This window comes from Chenopodium album, chromosome 6, assembly GCF_948465745.1.
Source record: "Chenopodium album chromosome 6, dcCheAlbu1.1, whole genome shotgun sequence".
NCBI lineage: Eukaryota > Viridiplantae > Streptophyta > Magnoliopsida > Caryophyllales > Amaranthaceae > Chenopodium > Chenopodium album.
This window is the reverse complement of record NC_137839.1, coordinates 6,342,805-6,366,745: the sequence shown is the minus strand read 5'-3', so window position 1 is coordinate 6,366,745 and position 23,941 is coordinate 6,342,805. Positions and strand designations below refer to the sequence as shown.

Here is a 23,941-nt window from a genome sequence, read left to right as displayed (position 1 = left end):
GTTTTTTGAGAAATTTTGGAGGTTTCTAGGACCGGTATCGAAAATCCTTAAGATTTTAGGGGATACATCTCGGGGTCATATAATGTTGTTTTGAACCATATATGATCATTATAAGTGTAACACCCCCGATTTACTGACTGATAATAAACAAGAATTAAAGGAAAAATAAACAACCTTTAAATAAAATTGCGGAAGCATACACCTAAATCGGAGGTATTGTCGCCACACTCAACAACCTGTCAAGTGTTAAGGCTTACAAAAATCCCAATAATTACAACCGAATAAATCTAGGTTAGCTATTTATACAACATTACAAACTCATGACAGCATACTAATCGAAACACTTGAACTCCTTTAGCTACGATCACTTGATTAACCTGTTTAGACAAACTTGACTGCTCACCATTAAGGACAAATTCCAGAATAGATCGTCGCAGGGCCACCATAAGAAAAAGACATGGCCGCAAACACAAATAGCACAACAAAACAAACAAACACACACGTCAGCAAAAGCTGAGTAATCACCACATATCAGAATATAGAGTATAATATAATAATTAACATTAATATATCAATTAAACAATGTAGTTCGAATCTACATTACACATTGTACTCTGAAAATAACCTTTATCAAACCCAACCTCGAATAATAAAACAAATCTTTACTCAACTCTCTATCCCATAAGTGTGCCATGCTCATTGTTCTATACCTAGCCTTTGACATGGGTAATTCGAATAAAACCAACTAGTATAAAAACTTGAATACTCCCAATAACTAGAAAACACCTTGAACCAGACCACATACGGGTCAATTTCGACTGTAGGGGACCATAGAAAAATAAATAAAGATTGTACCTCATTCTTAACTCATGATCATTACCTCATTACCAACATACCAAGGACTAGGTCTATAACGCCGAGCCTCAAACCAATAACAAAATAATAATTTCAACCTTTTGATCTCATACATCGATCAAGTAATCTTTCACATGATAATAAATTCTCAATATTGGCACATGTTCCCAAATAGTATAATAATTCAAACTCGATTCAATCGTAGTATATCTCAACTCTTATAGGGCAATCATACTAGTTATCCAAATGTAATCAAATCTCAACCCAAAATAATACTCTGCATTAGTAACCCTAAAACCTCAATATAACAATACTCCCTAAAATAACAACATTAAAAACCCTAACACGAATAACACAATAATCAATTCGAAAATTAAATCATAAAATACAGTACAACAAAAGTAATACAATATTCAATACCATTCAAATCATATAATACCATATAATAATCAATTATATACATGTACAAGATTACAAATAATAAATCATACAATTCATATATAATAATAAGAAATATAATACAAACGACTCCAAAATAAGTTCCGTGTGATTACCTTTCGTAAATAAATAGATCTAATAGAAGGGGGAAATGCCGCAATTACATGCACATGAGTACTCTGCAATAGCAACTGATCACAATTACACGCATCACTCAAAACTTTGAATGCATCACTCAAAACTTTGGAATAAAAATAAAGTGGTTTTGACCAATTAATGATCATGAAGATAAATGCTTATTCTAATGCTAAGATTAATAGTAGGCTGCAACTATAAAGCCACGAACAAATTGGAGTAAAGAGAAAGAAGAGAAAAAAAAACTAGGAATTATAAATTGTATGGGAAGATATGTGAAACGGGTTGACATCTTTTGTAATATGGGCCTTAATCTAGTTCAGCTGGTAAAAAGGCTGATATGTTCCACAAGGCAGACATATCGGCCTGTCAGTACTTGACGCGTGGCAACAATAGTGTGACACTTGGCGAAAAAGGCTATGCATGCTTTGTAGCCACTTGTCTTATTATTCATTATAAATAGTAAGTTAAACCTCATTTATGGCAGGCATTAATTATTCTCTCTCTCTCTCTCTACTTTCTCTCTCTTACTTACCTTCTCTAAAACACATTCTAACTTTATCATCGGAGTGGTTATCCCCGGAACACCCCGGGGTTAGCTGACTTCTGCTCAGTTGTGTAGGTTCTCAACTTGCCGATAGGAGTATCAGGATCTCGGATTCAGGTTCTCGGGTTATCGGATCCAGACATAAACAATTTGGCGCTAGAAGGAGGGGACCAGTGATTACTTCTATCGCCTAAGAACCAAACACATAAAAGTAACAATAATTATGGCCGGAAACAATGCAACACTGATAATAAGCAAAACAGTAAATCGACCAATCACAACGCAGCCAGAAATTGAGATAGAAGATGAAACACATACGTTGGAGGAAAACCAGTTCCACATGCTGTTAACTCCAGAAAGGCAAGGAGGAACAATAGTAGATCCCATGACAGAGTTTACGTCACAAGAATTGCAGGTAGCAGCAAGAGTAATGGCTGCAATGAGCAAAAAGAGAAAAGATGCCGAAATGGCTCAGGCTGAAGGGGGGTGCCGCTAGTTAATCATGGTGAACAATCCAATCGAGTAACAAGTTCACCAAGGCACCACCGGGAAGAAACGCCAGTAAGGACGCATGCCACACCGCGTCACACAGAGGGGCAATCATCAAGTCGTACTGTTATCACAAGAACCTATCAGCAGAGGGGTTCCCAGGTTCAAGGGCAGGTACCGCGAACTGTGGTGCAATTAAGAGCGTCGCCATTTGCGCAAAGCATCTTGGATCAGCCGATGGAGAAGATCAAGATGCCGACATGTAGGTACGACGGAAGAGGAGACCCGGGTAGGTTTATAACGTCATATGAGGGGCATATGATGCTTTATACAAATTCAGATGCTGTATGGTGTAAGGTCTTTCCGACTACATTAATTGGGGCTGCAGCTGATTGGTTCAACAATCTGGAGAATGGGGTGGTGGATAGTTTCGACAGGTTGACTGAGATGTTTATCGGGAAGTATGTTAGCAACAGTGTGCGACAGAGAACATCAGGGGAGTTGATGGCAGTAGAGCAAAGGGCAGATGAGTCTTTGAGGGATTATATCAGGCAGTTCAACAACGAGGCAAACACAATCCCAAAGTTACAACAAGAGATAGCGGTAATGGCTCTTATGAATGGCTTGAATGATTCTGAGTTCAAGCGGTATCTAACACGAAAGAATTTCTCGACGCTAGCAGCTGCCTTCAACAAGGCTCATGATTACATCAAGAGCGAGGAACTAATGAAAACAAGTAACAAGAGTGTGACCACTGGTAAGGGTCAATTCCAGTTTGAGAGTGCAGCTTCAGGAAGTGGAAGGCCGAGAACCTCGACCCAAAGAAGAGGAGGGGGAAGTCGGCAGGAAGTTAGGGCTACAAAACCGCCGATGCGGTACAGTTCATATACACCGCTGAATACGCCTAGAGCGGCGATCTTCTCGGTGAATCAGAACAGAGAAGGGTGGACAAGGCCGATTCCTATGAAGGCCAGACCAAGGGACGTTAAAAAGTATTGTATGTTTCACATAGATGTGGGTCATTACACTGAAGATTGTACACAATTGAAGGATAACATTGAGGAGTTAATAAGAAAGGGGCACTTAGCTCAATATCGGTTAAACGCAGGAGGAGGTCAACAGCAACCCCGCCAGATTGAAAGGCAGCAATTAGAAGCAAGGCCGGAAAGGCCGCAAGGGACAATAGTACGGCAGGGGGATGGAGGAATGCCACCGTTATCCACAGGGGGACCGGTTCACGAAGGAACGATCAGTGGTGCTAAAAAACACTTATAAGAGCACCGTCATCTGATATATGCCCTGGATGTGGATAGCCGCCCTCGGCCTACTTCGATTCCTGATGTGGTATTTACAAAGGAAGATGCAAGAGGAATTGTTTTCCCGCATGATGATCCTCTAGTTCTCATAACAAAGATCAACGGAGCCGACGTCAAAAGGGTTCTGGTTGACGGAGGTAGCTTAGCAAATGTGTTGTTTATGAAGGCTTTTACTGAGATGAAGATAGGAAGGCAATATTTGACACCAGTATCTTATCCTGTCATTGGGTTCAATGGATCGACAGTGAGGCCAGAAGGAAGTATAGTACTACCTGTCAGATTAGGTGATGTAATGAAGGCGAGAGATATGATGGCAGAGTTTTTAGTGGTTGAGGTATCGTCGGCGTACAATGCAATTATCGGTAGACCGATAATCCATGATGTGTAAGCAGTAGTGTCAACTTATCATCTCACCATAGCTTACGTATCAAATTTGGGGGCAATTGAAAAGGTTCATGGGGGCCAAGTGATGGCAAAGTCCTGTTATGTAACGGCTCTGAAACAAACGGTTGAAAATAGTTCGATACCGACTAATCCAAGAAAAGAACAAGAGCCGACAGTGCAAGATTTAGCAATGAGAAATTATGATACATGGCCGTAGGAGGTTCCAAGGCCGTTGCCAGGTAGAGAAACAGTGCAGGTTGAGTTACAGCCAGGGGATTCAAGTCGAACGGTCAAGGTTGGGGCGGATATGGATGTGGATATGAGGTGTCATTTAATAAGTCTGTTGCGTGAGAATGCAGATGTTTTTGCATTCTCGGCAAGTGAAATGTCGGGAATACATCCAGGAGTGATGGAGCATAGGCTGAATGTGGACAGGAAGTTCAGGCCAATAAGGCAAAAGAAGCGTAATTTCTCAACCGAGAAGATAGAGGCTATACAAGCAGAGGTCAACAAACTCTTGGCGGCAGGGTTCATTGAACCGTGTACTTATCTGGAGTGGTTAGCGAATGTTGTGATGGTAAGGAAACCGACTGGGAAGTGGCGAATGTGTGTAGACTTCACCGACTTAAATAAAGCTTGCCCAAAGGACTGCTATCCACTACCCCGTATAGATAGGCTGGTAGATTCTACTTCTGGCCATGCAATGTTAAGCTTTTTAGATGCATTTTCGGGATATCATTAGGTCAGCCTCCATTGCGCTGATAGAGCCAAGACAGCCTTTATAACGGATGCTGGAGTGTATTGTTACAAAGCAATGCCGTTTGGGTTAAAAAATGCGGGAGCAACATATCAGAAGTTGGTGGATAAAATCTTTAAAAAGCAAAAGGGGCGGAATGTGGAGGTGTATGTGGATGATACGATTGTGAAGAGTAAGAAAAAAGAAGACCACATAGCAGACTTAAGAGAAACATTTGAGACACTGCGAAGATATCAGATGAAGTTGAATCCTGAAAAGTGTGTGTTCAGAGTTCGGTCCGAGAAGTTTCTGGGCTTCATGGTCAGTGAACGGGGAATTGATGCGAATCCTGATAAGGTGAATGCAGTGTTGGAAATGAAGCAGCCAAAGACTATTCGGGATATACAAAGGTTAACTGGGAGAATGGCAGGGTTAACCCGGTTTATAAGCAAGTCGGCTGATAAGGCCTTACCATTCTTTATGGTTTTGCGAAAGAATAAAACATTTGAATGGGGGAAAAGAGCAGAGCGATGCGTTGGAGGTAGTAAGGAATCATCTGAGATCACTCCCGACAGTAGCAAGACCGGAGAGGGGTGAATTGTTACAACTTTACATCTCAGCTTCTCCAAAAACCACTGCAGCTGTGTTGCTAGTTGAAAGGAAAAGGCAGCAGATTCCGATATATTTTGTCAGTCATGTGCTAAATGCGGCAGAGCGTAGATATCCAATGATTGAAAAAATGGCATTGGCAGTGGTAATGGCGGCAAGAAAGTTGAGGCCGTATTTTGATGCTCATCCAATAGATGTCTTAACGAACCATCCATTGGAGAAATCGTTGTGGAGGATGGACACATCGGGCCGATTGCTAACATGGGCAGTAGAGTTGTCAGAATACGAAATAAACTACAAACCCAGAGTTTCAATAAAGGCACAGGCTCTATCTGATTTCATTGTGGAAACATCATATACTGATGAAGAGGAGGAACTGGGCACCTGGCAGGTTTCTATGGTTTAGAGTTTAAGCATTCGTGATATATAAATGATTTATGGTTTTTCTGTTAAATATAATGTTTAAGATATAAAAATTGCTTTTATACATGCGGTATTTATTACCAGCTTATGATGTGGCAGGTTTCAGTGGATAGATCTATAACATCAACTGGTTCAGGGGCAGGAATAGTCATAACGACCCCAGATGAAAAGGTTTTCGAATATGCAATAAAGTTCAAGTTCAAGGCCACTAATAATGAGGCTGAATATGAAGCTGCAATAGCTGGGGTTCAATTGTCAATAGCTGCAGAAGCAAAACGGCTGGTTCTAACGACTGATTCTCAACTAGTCTCCAGTCAATATACCGGAGAATATGAAACAAGAGAACCAGCAATGATAAAGTATCTTGAGAAGATGAAGAAGTTAACGGCACAAAGCTGCAGTATTTTGAAATAAGGTTGATACTAAGAATACAGAATTCACAGGCTGATGCATTGGCGAGATTAGCGAGTTCAAGCTTTAATGACCTAGAAAGAACTGTCATGGTCGAGGTCTTAAAACAAAAGAGTATACATGAAGAGTCACAGAAGGTGCTATGTATAAGTAATGGCACTCAGTGGTTCGACAAAATTTTGGCATATCTCTTGTATGGGGCATTACCGCTTGATAAAGGGGAGGCAAAGAAGTTACAAAAAGATAGCGTATGGTTTATTATGCACCAAGGTCAATTATACAAGAGAGGATTTTCATTGCCATTGCAAAGGTGCATAACGGACTTTGAATCTGCCAGGCTGATAGAGGAGATACATGAAGGCGCTTGTGGCAATCATCTTGGGGCAAGAGCTTTGTCACGAGAGGCTATGAGAAGGGGGTATTACTAGCCAACCATGAATGAAGATGCATTCAGCTATGTGAAAAAATGTGAAAAATGCCAGAAGTTTGCACCTGCAATCAACTTACCACCTAATGACCTAACGCCAATACTTAATCCGGTCCCTTTCGCTCAATGGGGGATGGATATTGTAGGAGCATTCCCATCGGCAACAGGAGGAAGAAAGTTCTTGATCGTGGGAGTTGATTACTTCACTAAATGGATAGAAGCGGAACCGGTAGCAAAGATATCAGCGTCAGAGGTGAAAAAGTTTATCTGGAAAATTTTTTTACTAGATTCGGGTTACCGATGGCGATGGTTTTTTATCATGGCTCACAATTTGATTGCAAGCCGGTCAAGGAGCTTTTGGCAAGATTCAAAGTTAAGTTTGCATATGCGGCAGTCTGCCATCCACAGTCGAACGGACAGGCTGAAGCAGCCAATAAACAGATCATTACGGCAATAAAAAAGAAGATTGAGGATGCAAAGGGTTTGTGGGCTGACTTGGTACCAGAAATACTTTGGGCAAACAGAACGACAGTAAAGGAATCGACAGGGGAGTCACCTTTTACATTAGTATTTGGAACAGAAGCTGTGATACCAGCAGAAGTAAGTTTGCCGACATTCAGAATCCAGCATTTTTGTGAAGATCAAAACGACTTGTTGTTACGTCAGCAGTAAGATTTTCTACCAGAAATACGAGAAAAGGCTGCAATCAACTCAGCCGCATTTAAAGAAAGAATGTCAAGAGCTTATAACAAGCGAGTAGCATATCGCCCTTTGTGTACGGGAGACTTAGTGTTGCGGAGGACAGCGGCGACTGGAAAAGGAAATGAAAATGGAAAGTTGACGGCCAACTGGGAAGGACCGTATCGAATTAAAGATATGGTGATGCAAGGTTCCTATTATTTAGAAACGATGGATGGGAAACCATTGAAAAATGTATGGAATACAGCAGTGTTAAAAAAATATTATATGTAAAATCTTTTTGTAAACAAATAGACTGATTGTCTCAGGGAAAACCGTCATGAATAAAATAATATTCGGAAAACATGTGTATGAAATAGGCATCCTCCACTAAACAGATCACCGTTAAGTGGGATGGACAACTAAAAGCCACTTCCGTGAGATTAATGTACTTATAACCTGATCAGTTATAGTCGTTAATTCACGAGGTTGTTGCTTGGTTCAAATTATAATACCGACAAAATCGGTTTAGGTATATGCCATGGAATGCATAACCAACTGATCGCCAAGAGGGTACCTGACTGGCTAAAAATAAATCAGTAGGTGACCGATATTGTACTCTGAACTAGCAACATCATCTTTCCCTTATGCATATACTTGAGTAATTATATGCACAAGGGGGCAGGGGCAAGATAGTAAGAAATGAGATAGGCTAAAAGCACAGTACGAATGCGGCAGTCAACGGCCGCTAAGGATACGTGCTTACTAAAGAAGAAATTGATATGAGTAGAATTTTGCAAAAAAACAGCCTTTTTGTTGAAATTCAAACAAGAATCTTTTTAACAAAGATAGTAAGACATGAATAACTAACATAGCATAATAGTTAAAGGTGCAAACGAGTGTTCATAATAATTAAAGATGACAATCGACAGGCATCACCACAAAAAGGGTATATGCCGATAAAACAGCATTGTCAAAAACAGTTCTGAACAAAAGTAGAAAGTTACATATGTTAGGCTATAGCTGATAAGGCCCAATTATTCTAGAACCACAGGAAGATGTCGGTGATGACTGCCCGCCCTTTCAAGCTTGTGTATCTTCGAGAGTTGGGGAGTTCAGTATGCTGGGATCCTTGATGTCGTCGTCACCGATGGGCTCCAGATTGAAAAGATCTTCGTCCGAAAACTGTTGCTCTTCAAAACCTGAAGGGATCTTGAAAGCTTCCTCATTAAAAGCCTTTTCAACTTTAGCCCAATCTTCTTTCTTCCAACCGGCGGCATGGACAATACACCTTTGCGCTGCAGTCCATCCACCGTCAAAACGATCTTGAAGCCGACTGCAGAATTCCCGGGAAGCCAGGTAACGACTAACTGCTCTCTGTCGGACTGCAAGTTTATCGGCCTCCAACCCTCGAACTTTGTTTTCAAGGTTGCTAATGCAAACCTTAGCATCATTGAGATCCTTCTCAAGGGTAGGGAGGCGTTCGATGGCCTGATTTTTCTCAGCAATTTTAGTCTTAAGCTGTTGAATCTCCATCTCAAGACATTTGACTTTATTAGCTTTGGTCCTAAGAGCAGCCATCTCAAGGTCATCTTTTGCCTTAATTTCCTTCAGTTTCTTTAAGGCCTTGTCAGCGTTATCTAAGGCCGTTTTCAGTGCATTCTGACTAGTAGAGGATTGATGATGTTTCTCTTGGTAATACTGATACATCTCTACGAGCTCAGTACCAGACATAACAGCCTAAATAAGGGCAAGATAGGTGCAAGTTAGAATTGTATTAATAAACGTGTAATGAGAAATAAAAATAATACGAAATGTACAAGTGAAAATGATGAGTATATATAAACAAAAGTAACAAACGCAATGATTATGATACATACCTTCATCATATTATGCATATGTAGGGCGGCAAGGGGACCGATAGCACCAGCAGGCCTATCCATTGGAAGGGTAAGGTTACTCAACAGCCGATATCCAAGAGTCCTACCTTGCATTGGGTCATCTGTGATCATTGACTCATTTCGGCATGCGTCAATAGTGGGTTGCCATCGATCTTCAGAATGACCAGCGGGGGCAGTAAACCCTTTAAGAACCTCTTCAGGAAATCTCCCGTTAGGGCGTTCAATCCATTGCCTGTCCCGATAAACGAGACCTGGAACGCTGGTATCAGAACCACCAGCGGCAGTAGGAATAGATTGAGTTATTAGTTGACCGGTAGTGGGGGCTGAGCGGGAGGAGTTTCGGGTGTGTTGGTAAGATCCTCAATCTCCACCCCATCCGTCACCCTTTTGACGAATGGTTCAGTACTTTGAACCACCGTTTTGACCTGAATCTTTGGGGAAGGGGGCAATCCCTTGTCCTCGGCCTGGTTTGTTTTGGTAGTAGCACCACCAGATCGCCTGGGGCTGTTAACTCTAACACCGCCACCGCGCCGATTTGCAAGATAGGATAATTTTCTTCTCTTTGCGTTGTCGTCAGCCATTTTTTCAACCCTTCTTTTAGCACTAATGGTAGGAGCGCGGCTACAATAAGTAGCAAGGGTGTCATAAGAAGGTTTGGAGGCTTTGGGGCAACGTCTGATAACTCTGTTGCCGTCAGCAGACAACCCAAGTTGTTTGTTATCCAACTTGTCGATACCTAAAATATTGGTGAATAAAAATGTTAAACTAGATAAAAGAAGAATACAACGGTAGTTCCGAAATAAAAAGAGAGTGAAAATGCGAAGGTATTAGATATAAATAAATTAATACCATGGTGGTCAGTCCAGCAGAGACCGGCGCGTGATAGAGGTGCGTTGCCGAGAATATAACTCACATTCGGCACCCACGCCTTGGGGGTTAGACGGACTTTACCGTCACCATTATCAGATTCCAAAATATCAAAATGGTTAACCGCCCTGCGCTCATGTTTACCGAGATCTCTCTCGGGAATAGAATCAAACCGTGGGTGAGGTTGGAAAAATGTTCTCCTGAGTGGAAAATCATCAAGAACGGACATGAAGAAAAACTTGCCTTGCCAGCCTTTACAGCTTGATAACTTAGGGTGGACAGTGTATTTACGAGGTTGGGTATACAAGGACCACCACCCTTCTGACTGACCATCTCTTTTTAAGGTGATCAATCGTCTAAATGCATTAAGGGTCAATGGATAATTTCTATACAACATAACCCACACCGTTGCAATAACGGCACGGATAGTGGGTGGAGTTAACTGCACTAAGCAAACGTTCCAAGCCTTTAAGATTTTAGCAATAAAAGGATGGAGAGGAAGGCAAAGTCCGAAATCAAAATGCTTTGCGTAAACGGCAACGCAACCTGCCGGACAGTCCAGGACTGAAGATCCAGACGGAGGAATAGCCAATTCATACTCATCTGGAAGGTTGTAAAAATTTTTGGCTTTACGGCAATAATCTTTTCCAAGTGCCGTCTTCCTAAAGGTTTCATTTACCTTTGCCTTAGCTACTTTGTCGTCATTAGCCAGGACGAGAGGTTGTCGGAATTCTGCGTCGTCTGTCTCGGAATTGTACCCTTCGTCCAGACTCTCCTCCTGGATAACCTCAGCGGTTAAGTCAATAACATTGTCCCTGCTTTCGGTGTTGTCACTATCAGCTTCAGTCTCACCATCACCTTCAACAGAGTTAACGGCGGATTCATGCACAGGTGACGATTGATCCGCTTGTGGGCTTGAAGGAACTTCCTTATCACCCGATTCAGAAGAGCTTACAACTTGAGTCTGACCGGGTTTTCTACTGGACTCAGCTTCCTCAGCAGCAGCAACATCAGGCTGGTAACTGGTACGCTTTACTCTCGGCATAGTGCTTACACCTATATTGCCAACGTTAGAGCCGTACTGGTCAAAATGCTGATCCTCAGCAAAGCTGCGTGAATGATAACGAACACTAACAGGCTCAACGTCCAGAATTTCGGTATCGGCAGGGATATTAGGGTTGTTTGGATTTATGTACTGTTCACAAATAGCAATAACCTTATGGAGAATGTAAGCACGCCTTTGCTCCTCAGAGGCTAGGGGTTCGAAAGGGTGGTCAATGTTGTCGGATAAAGATGATGAATTACCCTGATCCTTACCGACATCTTTGCCTAAAGACTGTCTAATTAAACGACGCCTAGCATTGCTAAGGTTAGGCAAATCTTCCTCTTTGCTATTTTCAGACATTTTTTATAACCTAAGATTAATAATATCCCGAAAATCGAGCAAGCAAAAATAACATGCAAAATAAAAATTAGAGTTTGAGAATACCTTTGGTGAATGGTGAATGCGGGAGAGACGAAAAAGCGACAAACGACGAAAAGGATGTTCTGTATTACTGGCACAAAGAGGAAGAATACTAAAAGACACTGAAAATTCGTTAACAAGTCACTGATAAAAACTGAAGGATGATCGCTCAGTAAGAATATTTAGGGAAGAAGAAAGGGTAAAACTAAATAAAAAAAAGAGAGAGTGCATTTTTGATTCAAAAAGGGGGAAGTTGAGGAGACGATTGAAGTGAAAGGCGGTTCAGAGATCCAACGGACGAAATGAAAGTAACAGTTTAAAAAGGAACGGCGGGATAAAGAACACGTGTCTCAAAACCCACATTTTCCCGCCCAATAAAATGTAACCCCTCAACTTCCACTTAATAGATTCCGGCGATATTCTATAAAACTGAACCACTCAACAAGTCAGTATAAGGTCTCTCCCCAAATTTAGACCTTGTCTGCTATAAGCATACAAGGTCACTTGGGGGGGAAAACGGAGTTTTTTCTGCTCCCAATATTTATTAAAGTAGACCTTGTCTGCTATAAGCATACAAGGTCACTTGGGAGGGAAAACGGAGTTTTTTCTGCTCCCAATATTTATTAAAGTAGACCTTGTCTGCTATATGCATACAAGGTCACTTGGGGGGGAAAATAGAGTTTTTTCTGCTCCCAATATGTATTCAAGTCAACCTTGTCTGCTATATGCATACAAGGTCACTTGAGGGGGAAAACGAAGTTTTTTCTGCTCCCAATATTTATTAAAGTAGACCTTGTCTGCCATAAGCATACAAGGTCACTTAGGGGGGAAAACGGAGTTTTTTCTGCTCCCAATATTTATTAAAGTAGACCTTGTCTGCTATATGCATACAAGGTCACTTGGGGGGAAAAACGGAGTTTTTTCTGCTCCCAATATTTATTAAAGTAGACCTTGTCTGCTATATGCAGACAAGGTCACTTGGGGGGGAAAACGGAGTTTTTTCTGCTCCCAATATTTATTAAAGTAGACCTTGTCTGCCATAAGCATACAAGGAAGGGGAAAACGGAGTTTTTTCTGCTCCCAATATTTATTAAAGTAGACCTTGTCTGCTATATGCATACAAGGTCACTTGAGGGGGAAAACGGAGTTTTTTCTGCTCCCAATATTTATTAAAGTAGACCTTGTCTGCTATATGCATACAAGGTCACTTGGGGGGAAAAAACAGAGTTTTTTATTATATACATACCAGAAGAACATAATAACATTCTCAGTTAAAATTTTGAAAATAACATCCTAGATATTCCAGTTCATAATCTCTTTAAAGTGCTCGACAAAGTGCAAGAAATGAAAGCCTGAACATATCATAATTTAAACTGCTAACAGTGAGAACGTCGTCTAAATAGCCGAACGCCCTCACTTGGGGGGCTAGTTGTATGGGAAGATATGTGAAACGGGCTGACATCTTTTGTAATATGGGCCTTAATCTAGTTCAGCTGATAAAAAGGCTGATATGTTCCAAAAGGCAGACATATCGGCCTGTCAGTACTTGACGCGTGGCAACAATAGTGTGACACTTGGCGAAAAAGGCTATGCATGCTTTGTAGCCACCTGTCTTATTATTCATTATAAATAGTAAGTTAAACCTCATTTATGGTAGGCATTAATTATTCTCTCTCTCTCTCTCTACTTTCTCTCTCTTACTTACCTTCTCTAAAACACATTCTAACTTTATCATCGGAGTGGTTATCCCCGGAACACCCCGGGGTTAGCTGACTTCTGCTCAGTTGTGTAGGTTCTCAGCTTGCCGATAGGAGTATCAGGATCTCGGATTCGGGTTCTCGGGTTATCGGATCCAGACAGAAACATAAATCAAAACGGTTGCAGAATATTTTTGTATCAAAAACTTAATAGGGTAAAATTATAACAGTTTATATACCCTTAAAAATATAGAATCCTATTTCAATTAAAATAGGGTTTTAAACCTATATCAAATAATAGGATATAAAATAAAAGATACGAAATAATATCTGATTTTTATACTTTATAAGATACAAAATTCACGGGTATTACAATAAGTTGTCTTAAATGTTCGTGGTAGGCTTAAGTTAATGAAATCGGTGCAAGTTGTAAACCGGTAAATTGGTCGTTTAAAGGCAAACTGGATGGTTCCACCTAGCCAATTGGACTCTTGGAGGGTATTAGGGACCACGGTAAATATTTTGGCAATTTTTATTTACGAGCGAAAAAAGTCTAAAAATTCCAAACTTGATATCCAAGCATTTTGCGAAATTTTGAAGGTTTCAAGACTCGGTGTCGAAAAGTCTTAAAATGTAATACCCCGTATTTTTAATGTATTTTATAAATTATTTATTTAATTATAAAATATATTTTGGGTCAAACTATTTTAATTATTGAATTATAAATAAAACAAGTATTTATATTTGGGTCAATAAGCATTCAATCCAAACGTAGTCCATCTTTATTGAACTCAATCATCTTATTTTTACTTTTGGGCCACCTACTTCATCATTTAAGTCCATTATTTTTATGAAGCCCAAACCTACCCTAACCTACTCTACACTATAAATACTCTACTTATCCCCAAAATTTTACCACCCAAAAAGGTCAAATGGTCAAGGTAAGCTATTTTCTTTTTATTTTTATTCTTTCTTTCTTCTTTTCCTTTTTCCTTTTCTTATTCTTTCTTTTCTTCTTGCATTTACGTGGGTTTTGGGTGACATAAACCCACCCAAAGTTCAACCACATCATCACACCGACCACCACCTGCCGGGCCCGCCAACCCCATCGTCGTTCTGCCGTCGCCGGCCAGCAGCCGCCCGGCTGGCCGGCCACCACCACGGTGGTTCTTCCCTTCTCTCTCCTCTTTTATTTTGTTTTAATAATTACTCCTATAATATATACTTTGGGGTTTTGATTTTAAATTGTTTAAACATGATTAGTATGTTCTACAATTATGTTTTGATGATTAAAGGTTGTAAATTTTAGATTATAAAGTGTTTAATTTTCAGATTTTATGAAGTATTAAAAGTTAGGGTTTTAATTATTAAAGTGTTGATTTTTAGGGTTTTAATGAATAATTGATTTAGGGCTTTTATAATAATGATGTTTTGAAATTTTGGTGATTACAACTACTTATGAGTTTAACTTAATTCCAGATTTATTTTGAACACGCAAATTCATGTTTTAATAATTAGATTTCCGTTCGTTAATATTAATCTCGTTTTAATCCCGATCAGGTTCTAAACTCCTCCTATTTTGATTAAAAAAAAAGTAGTGTTTTTCGAGTGGAAACAACGTTTTAAGAAAGATTCACCACCTTTGGTGGTGAGCACCACCCTCTCGTGGCCAATTTCAGCCTCTAAATATGATTTTCGGGCAGTTTTTGTTTTTTAACGAAGTTTTTTTTTTATGCTTTAAATTTTATCTTTGAGTTTAAAAAGGGTAAGAGATAATTTAATGTTTCTATGGATAATTTAAGTATAAAGATGTATTTTGATGAAGTTTTAAAGGATTTTTGATTAGTTTAAAATGTTGGAATTTTATTTAAAGTAGTATAATTGTGATTTTTAATAAAAGGGTGTGATTATCCATTAAATAGGAGTTTAATTAGGGTTTTTAAATAATTTTAAGATTATTATAAGTTATTTAAAGTGAGTTTAAGTTGCTGGAAATTGTGTATACAAGGGTAATTAATATAGTATGATTGTCCCTTTATGTAGGAGACTTGGTTCGAGAATTGTTGTAGAGTACTCGGTTATTTTAAGAGCTTATTTGAGGTACGTTCGCGTACTTAGCATATTTTGGTGATGTAGAATCATGCTAGGTTTGATTTCAATTAATTACAAGTAGTATCATGCTAAGGTTTATGTATGGAATTGTGAATTTATGATGTTTGTGATTGAATGGTGAAGCATGAATTATTTGTGATGGTTTATGGATTGGAAAATTATATTTTGGGCATGTTGTGTTTGAACCACATTTTTATTTATGGCATGTTAGAAGGCATGATTAGTTAAACTACATGTTTAATTATGTTTGGAATATTGAAAGGAATTTTATTATGGTTCAAATATTTTTTATTGATGCTTTAAGCATGAGGAAGGGGCTATATAAGTGTCTATGTACACAAGGAATAAATTGTATGTTGGTGCCTTTGTGCACTTAAGGTGTTTTTAACACCGAGGGATAGGATTTTTGGCGCATTATGCGTTTAAGGTGTCTTTGACACTGAGGTAGAATTAAAAAGGGTTCAACGATAAATAATATGAGGTCACTAATTATTCAAGAATTAAATTGGTATGTTTGTTTGATTGAATAATTATTGTTGATTGACTTATTATGCTTTGAGAGTCATCGCCAAGTCTAATAATATGTAAATAACGTAAAGTGAAAGAGATTACGCACCAAAACTCTTGGAACGTATATACCTTGAGTATGAACAATGGGGTGGGGGGGTTATGGGGTTTTATATTTAACCATAACTTCCAATGGAGTACAGGACGTTGTATATTCCTTTTTATTATTTATTATGCACACGAATTCCGCCACCTTTGTGTGGTTTGTCGCTGGCACGGTTAGCTCCCGTGCCAGTTAACCTCAAATTTATTTGGGGGAGGTTAATAGGTGGAAACCCGTTCGATGCGTAATCAATGCAAAATGAATTAATTAGGGTCTAGTCATTGTATTGTGTTGATTGGTATTTGTGAACAGGTGCAATGAGGTAAGTGTGTGTTGATAGGTGAAAACATGTTAGTGTGGCTATTTTACGCTTATGTACTCAGCTTTGCTGATTGTGTGTATTTGTGTTTTTGGTCATGTCTTTACCTTGGCCCTATGATGACCCATTTTTAATGGAGAGTAGTGGAAACAAGTAGAGATAAACTTTTCAGGTATTGAGGCATATTCATGATGGGGCACGAGTGAAGAGCGAATCATGCTAGTTTATATTAGTTACAATGTGTTTCTGCTTTAATTATTTATGCTAATATTTATATGTGGAGCTAATATCAAGTTTGGATTTGGTTTGGTTTTTAATAAGGGCCTTTAATGGTTCCAACTTGTAGGTTGATTTTCAATTTACTTCGCTCATTTTGGTTTTAACTTTACTTTCGTTTGGTTAGCTTTTCAAGTTGGTTTGTTTTGGAAAGGTTTTTAAAATTAGTCTTCCGCTGTGTATCTTTGATATTTGCCTTAACCGTTTTCACGGTGGCGGTAATGTCTTAGATATTCCTATTTAAAGTTTTATACAGGGCAAAACAGGTATTTTAAAATAAAGGAATTTCTAGGGTTTTACATAAAATTCCAGTGAATACATCTTGGTGTCATATAATGCCGAACCATATATGATAATTATATATTGTCATAAATGTTCGTGGTAGGCTTGATTTAATGAAATCGGTGCAAGTTGTAAATTGTTAAATTTATCGTTTAAAGACAAATTGAATGGTTCCACCAACCCAATGGGAATCCTAGAGGGTATTAGGGACCATGGTAAATATTTCGTCAATTTTTATTTCCGAGCGAAAAAAAAAAGTAAAAAAATTCCAAAATTAAAGGCTAATATCCACGCTTTTTGAGAAATTTTAAAGGTTTCGGGGCTTGTTGTCGAAAAGCCTTAAGATTTTAGGGGATACATCTCGGGGTCATATAATGTCGTTTGGAACCATATATGAGCATTATATGTTGTCAGAAATGTTCGTGGTAGGCTTGAATTAATGAAATCGGTGCAAGTTGTAAATCGGTAAATTGGTCGTTAAAAGGCAAATTGGATGGTCCCACCTACCCAATTAGACTCCTGGAGGGTATTATGGACCATGTAAACATTTTAACAATTTTTATTTCCGGGCGAAAAAAGTCAAAAAATTAAAAAATTGAAGGCGAATATCCACGCTTTTTGAGAAATTTGGAGTCTTTAGGGCCCGGTATTTGAAAGTCTTGAAATTCTAGGGAATACATCTCGGGGTCATAAAATGTCGTTTGGAACCATATATGATCTTTATTTGTTAACATAAATGTTCGTGGTAGGCTTGAGTTAATGAAATAGGTGCAAGTTGAAAACCGGTAAATTGGCCGTTTAAAGGCAATTTGGGTGGTTCCACCCTCCCAATTGGACTCTCGAAGGGTATTAGGGACCATAGTAAACATTTCAACAATTTTTATTTCCAGGCAAAAAAAGTCAAAAAATTCCAAAATTGAAGGCTAATATCCACATTTTTTGAGAAATTTTAGACATTTTAAGGCCCGGTGTCGAAAAGGCTTGAGATTTTAGGAGATAAATCTCGGGGTCATTTAATACCGTTTGGAACCATATATGATCATTATATGTTCTCATAAATGTTTGTGGTAGGCTTGAATTAATGAAATCAGCGCAGGTTGTATGTAAACAGGTAAATTGGTCGTTTAAAGGCAAATTGGATGGTTCCACCCACTCAATTGGACTCCTAGAGAACATGGTAAACATTTCGGCAATTTTTATTTTCGGGCGAAAAAATTCAAAAATTGAAGGCTATATCCACGCTTTTTTAGAATTTTTGGAGTCTTCGGGGCCCGGTGTCGAAAAGTTTTTAAATTCTAGGGAATACATCTCGTGGCCATATAATTTTGTTTGGAAACATATATGATCATTATTTGTTGTTATAAATGTTCGTGGTAGGCTTGAATTAATGAAATCGGTGTAAGTTGTAAACCGGTAAATTGGTCGTTTAAAGGAAAATTGGATGGTTCCACCCACCCAATTAGACTCCCGGAGGGTATTTGGGACCGTGGTAAATATTTCGGCAATTTTTATATCCAGGCGAAAAAAGTCAAAAAATTCCAAAATTGAAGGCTAATATCCACGCTTTTTGAGAAATTTCAAATGTTTTGGGGCCCGGTGTCGAAAAGCGTTGAGATTTTAGGAAATACATCTCGGGGTTATATAATGCCGTTTGGATTCATATATGATCATTATATGTTGTCATAAATGTTTGTGGTAAGCTTGAGTTAATGGGTGCAAGTTGTAAACCCGTAAATTGGTCGTTTAAAGGAAAATTGGATGGTTCTACCCAGCCAATTGTGATCCCAGAGGGTATTAGGGACCATGGTAAACATTTCGGCAGTTTTTATCTCCAGGTGAAAAAAAGTCAAAAAATTCCAAAATTGATGGCTAATATCCACGGTTTTTGAGAAATTTTGGAGGTTTCAGCCTCACGCTTACCAACACATGTTTTGAATGATTAATATCTCTAATTATTAACATTGTAAAATTATAAAAAGTGGATATTTACAAACTATATATTATTAAAGCGATTCAAACAAGATCCCACATGAATATGTTTTATAGTATCTAAAATTTTTCTAAGAATAGAGGGAGAAGTATATCCCTTCCAATTATGCTTCATATTAGTATTTATAATTTTTCTAAAATTATGTGTCATGTCTCTCATTGCAATTGTACAGACAGGCTAAAGTCGTATCACCAAATCAAAAATAGTTCCTAGACTTCACTAACTATGCAGATGGGGAAGAAGGGTCGAACCACAGGGAAACGAGACTTCCTATTCCTAATTAATTAATATAATCTAAATTATAAAGTAGCTAAATTATAGATATAAGGAACTAACCTAAGGGAGATAAAAATAGAGAGAAATCAATTAATAAAAGTCTAGGGCATAAGTTCACCAATAAATAATATTCCAGGGTAAAACACAATAATCAATCATCAATGCATCAATTAATCATATCATAAACGGCTTTCACTACGTATTACAATCACAGAGTTAATTTACCGATATTAAATCTCATCTCTCGAATCTCGACTTAACCATTTATAAATTAATCCGCCTATTGAAACTAAGCCTAAACATCAATTCTCATCTCTCGAATCTTGAATAAATATTGCATAACTCATACAATTAAACTAGGCCTAATCTAATTGCATAGCATTATATCAATCAATATGAAATTAATCAAGCATTGACAATCAACAATAATAAATTACCCCTTCATATTATTTATGGATCCCCATAAACCCTTGAAAGAAAACTACTAACGCATAATTAAATCTAAACTAATCAAAGCAATTAAACAAGACATGATGAAATAAAGAAATTAAATTACTGAAAAAATAGAGAAGAAATCATTATCAAAATTAACAGAAATAATGAATTGTATTAAGCACAAGGTTGTAGAGAGAGAAACAATGAGAGAAAACTAATCGGAAAACTAAGTAGAGAGAGAAAGCTAAGAGAAAAAGGTACTCAAATTACTTAACAAAATCGTATTTATATTAAACTCGAAAATCCTAAACTTAAACGAACTAAAATCGAGCTTAATTAACTTCCAAAGACACGCGCCCAGTTGGGCGCTACACCGCCTGGTCGAACGCATCTCTTCTTTATCAGGTCTTCTCTCGCGCAGTCGCGCCCGGTCGGGCGCGAGATCGGGCGTCTTGCTTCTTTCGCCCTGCCCGGCCGGGCGCGCCTTCGAGCGAGACCCTCTCGGCCGGACAAGGCCATCTTAGGCACTCTAGCCCACTTTGGGCAAGCTTTGAACTTCGATTGGGCCCCGATCATTCGGCCCAATCCGGATTTCCTCCTTGGGGCTTGACTACTCGGTCCAATTGCCTCGGTATATCGGTCGTGCTCCTCCAATGCTCATAGTCACTTTATAAAATTTCGGGAAAATGCTCCAACTGTGCAATTCCCTGCAAAACTCAACCAAAACTAGAAAACAACAATTAGTAATAAAAGTGGCCCTAAAGAGTTAAAAACACTACCAATTACGATAAGGAATGGGGGTAAAACACTATATAAAAAATTAAAAACTGAAAATAAAAAACAATGTCAAACAAGCTTTAAGTTATTTGATTTTTTTTTTTTTATGGGAAAACATAAGTCATAATGCATAATTAAAGGTAGAGATTTCCTTATTTAGAGTCATGTTATCAATTCCCAACCATTTAATTACAATAAAATTAAGTTATAAATAAAACATATTTAACATGGATAGATCTTTTTCAAAATAATATATGAGACTAATATTATGAAACGGATGGAAAAAATAATTAAGGGAAAATTACTAATATGACTTTTAAGTATATATGTAAATTAGAGAGGAGCATTGGTGTTGATTGAATACTCTATAGTCCGTACCGGATAAAAATGCAAGTTATCCCTCCAAAATAATAATTCGGGAGAGGTGGTATAAGGGATGAGGATAAAATTAACAAGCCAAAATATATTTTTATTTTTTTTTATTTTTTTTTTTGAATAGCATACATTTTTAGTCTTAATGAAAAAAAGGAAGATGAAAGAGGAGAAATATGAATAAGGGTAGTTAAATAAATTTCTTGCTTATCCCATATAATTCTTAATTTGAACCAAACAAAGGATAACATCATTTTATCCTTATTCCACCTACTAATTCCCATTCTTGTCTCACACTTTTATTCTCCTTATCCCTACCCCTCATACCAAACGTTCCAATAAGGGTCTGTTCTCTTACGTTGAAATTTAGTTCAGTTTAACTCAGTTCAGTTCAGTTCAACTCCTAATTTCCTTCTCTTATAAAATATTTATTTCAGTTCAGTTCAGTTCAGCTCCTAATTTCCTTCTCTTATAAAATATTTATTTCAGTTCAGTTCAGCTGAGTTCAGTCAATGAAAACAGACCCTAAAGCTATATGGAGTTGGGATATTGTGATTTGTGGAACATAAATGAGAGCCGACGTGAAGTAGTGTGAGAAGAAAGGAATTGAGTACTCCGTAATTTGAAATAGAAGACATGATTAAGTGAGAAACAAGGGGCTGGTGTAATGTAAAACAGAAGGAGGACAAAGAAAACAACGCGGGGTTAGGGGTGTGGTCCCTGAAATAGAAAAGCCTAGAAAAAATATCCATATGTAAGGTGGGAAGTTAGCCACGTACGTAATACTATCGTTATCAAAACTCAATCACAAGGTTATATAGTAAGGAAAATCAATTCCCCAACATTTATCAAAACAATAACATAGTATTTCCCAAATTAATTAAATTGACAAAGAAAGAAAGCAAGAAAGAATTAAGGAGGAGATGGGTAGTAGTAGCGCTACTAAGAAGGAGATGGAAGTGGTGAAAGGGGTGGATCTGGAGCGATACATGGGAAGGTGGTATGAAATAGCATCTTTTCCGTCAAGGTTTCAGCCTAAAGACGGCGTCAACACCAGAGCCACTTACAAGCTCAACCCTGACGGATCCACCGTCCACGTTCTCAACGAAACCTGGAGTGGTGGCAAGAGGAGTTTTATCGAGGGTTCCGCCTACAAAGCCGACCCCAAGTCCGATGAGGCTAAGCTCAAGGTTAAATTCTATGTGCCCCCTTTCCTTCCCATCATCCCTGTTGTTGGAGACTACTGGATTCTCTTCCTCGATGATGATTATCAGTATGCCTTGATTGGCCAGCCTTCTCGCCGATATCTCTGGGTACACCTTTCTTCTTTCTATTTCTAATTCCCTAGTTTGATTTTTTTTAATTGCAAATACCAAATATTCCTTACTCCCTAGTGTTTTTTAATTTCAAATACTGGTTTCTTGTAAAAACATTGAATTATGAATCACTTGGGCTGTTTGATTTCTGATTTTTACCACCAAATTACTTGATTCAAGCGAGAACCAGCTTTTAGATCAAGTATATTGCTCTCTCCGTCTCGTATTATAGTTTCTGTCTGTGTTTTTTCACGGTATTTAAGAATTAGGGGGAGAAAGTCAATAAAAAAACATTAATTAAGATGAAAAATACAATTATAGACAAAAAAATTAAAGAGAGTGGAAAAAGGTATAACACATGTGTAAAATTTAAGATAAATTAGGAAGTACCCGTACAATAAAGTAAAAAAATAAAAATAAATAATAGAGTATAATGGTTTCTACATATAATCCAAAAGTAGAAACAAGAACATCATTTTGATTCTCCAAATTAGGAAAACATGCACTTTAGTGTGGGATGGGGGAGCAATTAACTGATTGACTGTTTAGTGTTTGTTTGTATATCACCTTATGAATAAGTTGGTGTTGGAAATAATTACAGCTGTTGTATTGTTTAAGGGATTTGATTAGCTAGCTGATTATTGAGTTGATTACAATAGATTCTTTGCCGGACACCTCATATGGATGAGGAGATATACAACCAGCTGGTGCAGAAGGCCACTGACGAAGGGTATGATGTTAGCAAACTCCACAAGACTCCACAAGCTGACCCTCCGCCGGAAGTTGATGATGCTCCCGAGGACACCAAAGGCGTTTGGTGGTTTAAATCCATCTTTGGCAAATAAATAAAATACAACAAATGATGTCCTGTATTTAGCCTAGCTTTGTATGTCTCCAGTCCTGCATCTGTTTTTTCTTACAACTACTGGATTGATTTCTGTTTGCTTAGTGTCTTATAGTAGTGCTGCTTGTAAATGGAGTGCTCTATTTGTACTGTATATTTATCATTTGTCTCAATTATCTTCTCATGTCTATTTGTAAATGGTGTCTTGTGTGTTCTTCTCTTGTTCTTAGCTTGGTTACTGATAGAGTATAAAACATATTCATGCGCCTTAACTATCAGTTTAAGTTTTTGGTTGAGATGGTCCACTTACAGTTATTGTGACGTTCAAACTACAATGTTGCTGACCTGCCTTATACACTCCATACAAACACTGTTTCCTAGAGTCGAGAGAAGTTAACGTATTGGACCTCATGATACTTAAGCAATAAGCATAACCTCCCCTCGATCTTTAATACAGTTTACAACATAATCAATCGTGTGCATTTGAACATTTTCGGCTTTATTGGGCCTGATATCATTTGGAATCAAGGCCCGTCAGATATTCTTGTAGCTTATTTGACCTATCTGAAATCCAACACTCCTCTATATCTAATGAGCCCATACCACCGATTTCCAACATTGGCTATTAGAGGTCAGCTAAACTTGGTGGCCGGTTTAAAACAAACAACCTGGACCCTGAAGCCGATTAGATTTGGGTCCAGAATATTTAGATCCGGTTCCAAATTCACATGTACAATGTATTGAAGTAGTGCATAAGTATGAACTACTTTATCCATTCTAAATTAGATGACAATTTACAAACTTGATTTTGACTAAATTTTGTGATTTATTGTTGAGAAAAAACATACTCATGTGAGATTTCGTTAGAATCCTTTTATTGTGTATTTCCAAATAGTCTACATTTTTTTAATTTGATTTTTTTTTTCTTTTTTTTGTTAAAAACTACACAATTAA

General features: G+C 38.1%; 3 protein-coding genes across 3 annotated transcripts; all 3 read left to right on the top strand.

The window, feature by feature from the left end:
* The first annotated feature begins 2,701 nt into the window (after positions 1-2,701).
* LOC145636585 (uncharacterized) lies at positions 2,702-5,497 on the top strand. Its single transcript, XM_081688162.1, has 4 exons — positions 2,702-3,678; positions 3,778-4,114; positions 4,382-4,741; positions 4,907-5,497. Exons 1-4 carry the CDS (start codon positions 2,702-2,704, stop codon positions 5,495-5,497), a joined length of 2,265 nt encoding a protein of 754 aa, XP_081544288.1.
* Positions 5,498-5,639: 142 nt separating this feature from the next.
* Positions 5,640-6,771, top strand: LOC145636583 (uncharacterized). Its single transcript, XM_081688161.1, has 3 exons — positions 5,640-5,900; positions 6,032-6,214; positions 6,367-6,771. The coding sequence occupies exons 1-3, from the start codon at positions 5,640-5,642 to the stop codon at positions 6,769-6,771; spliced, it is 849 nt and encodes a 282-aa protein (XP_081544287.1).
* A 14,897-nt stretch (positions 6,772-21,668) lies between these two features.
* Positions 21,669-23,171, top strand: LOC145635752 (temperature-induced lipocalin-1-like). The gene is made up of 2 exons (XM_081687099.1): positions 21,669-22,140; positions 22,803-23,171. Exons 1-2 carry the CDS (start codon positions 21,751-21,753, stop codon positions 22,986-22,988), a joined length of 576 nt encoding a protein of 191 aa, XP_081543225.1. The 5' UTR covers positions 21,669-21,750; the 3' UTR covers positions 22,989-23,171.
* The last annotated feature ends 770 nt before the right edge of the window (positions 23,172-23,941 follow it).

Coding starts and splice junctions, on each gene's coding strand:
- LOC145635752 (XM_081687099.1), top strand. CDS start 21,751: ATGGGTAGTAGTAGCGCTACTAAGAAGGAGATGGAAGTGGTGAAAGGG. Junction 22,141..22,802: donor CTTCTCGCCGATATCTCTGG/GTACACCTTTCT, acceptor TGATTACAATAG/ATTCTTTGCCGGACACCTCA.
- LOC145636583 (XM_081688161.1), top strand. CDS start 5,640: ATGGCATTGGCAGTGGTAATGGCGGCAAGAAAGTTGAGGCCGTATTTT. Junction 5,901..6,031: donor AGGAACTGGGCACCTGGCAG/GTTTCTATGGTT, acceptor ATGATGTGGCAG/GTTTCAGTGGATAGATCTAT. Junction 6,215..6,366: donor CTGCAGAAGCAAAACGGCTG/GTTCTAACGACT, acceptor CTAAGAATACAG/AATTCACAGGCTGATGCATT.
- LOC145636585 (XM_081688162.1), top strand. CDS start 2,702: ATGGAGAAGATCAAGATGCCGACATGTAGGTACGACGGAAGAGGAGAC. Junction 3,679..3,777: donor GGGGATGGAGGAATGCCACC/GTTATCCACAGG, acceptor GGATGTGGATAG/CCGCCCTCGGCCTACTTCGA. Junction 4,115..4,381: donor CAGAGTTTTTAGTGGTTGAG/GTATCGTCGGCG, acceptor ACATGGCCGTAG/GAGGTTCCAAGGCCGTTGCC.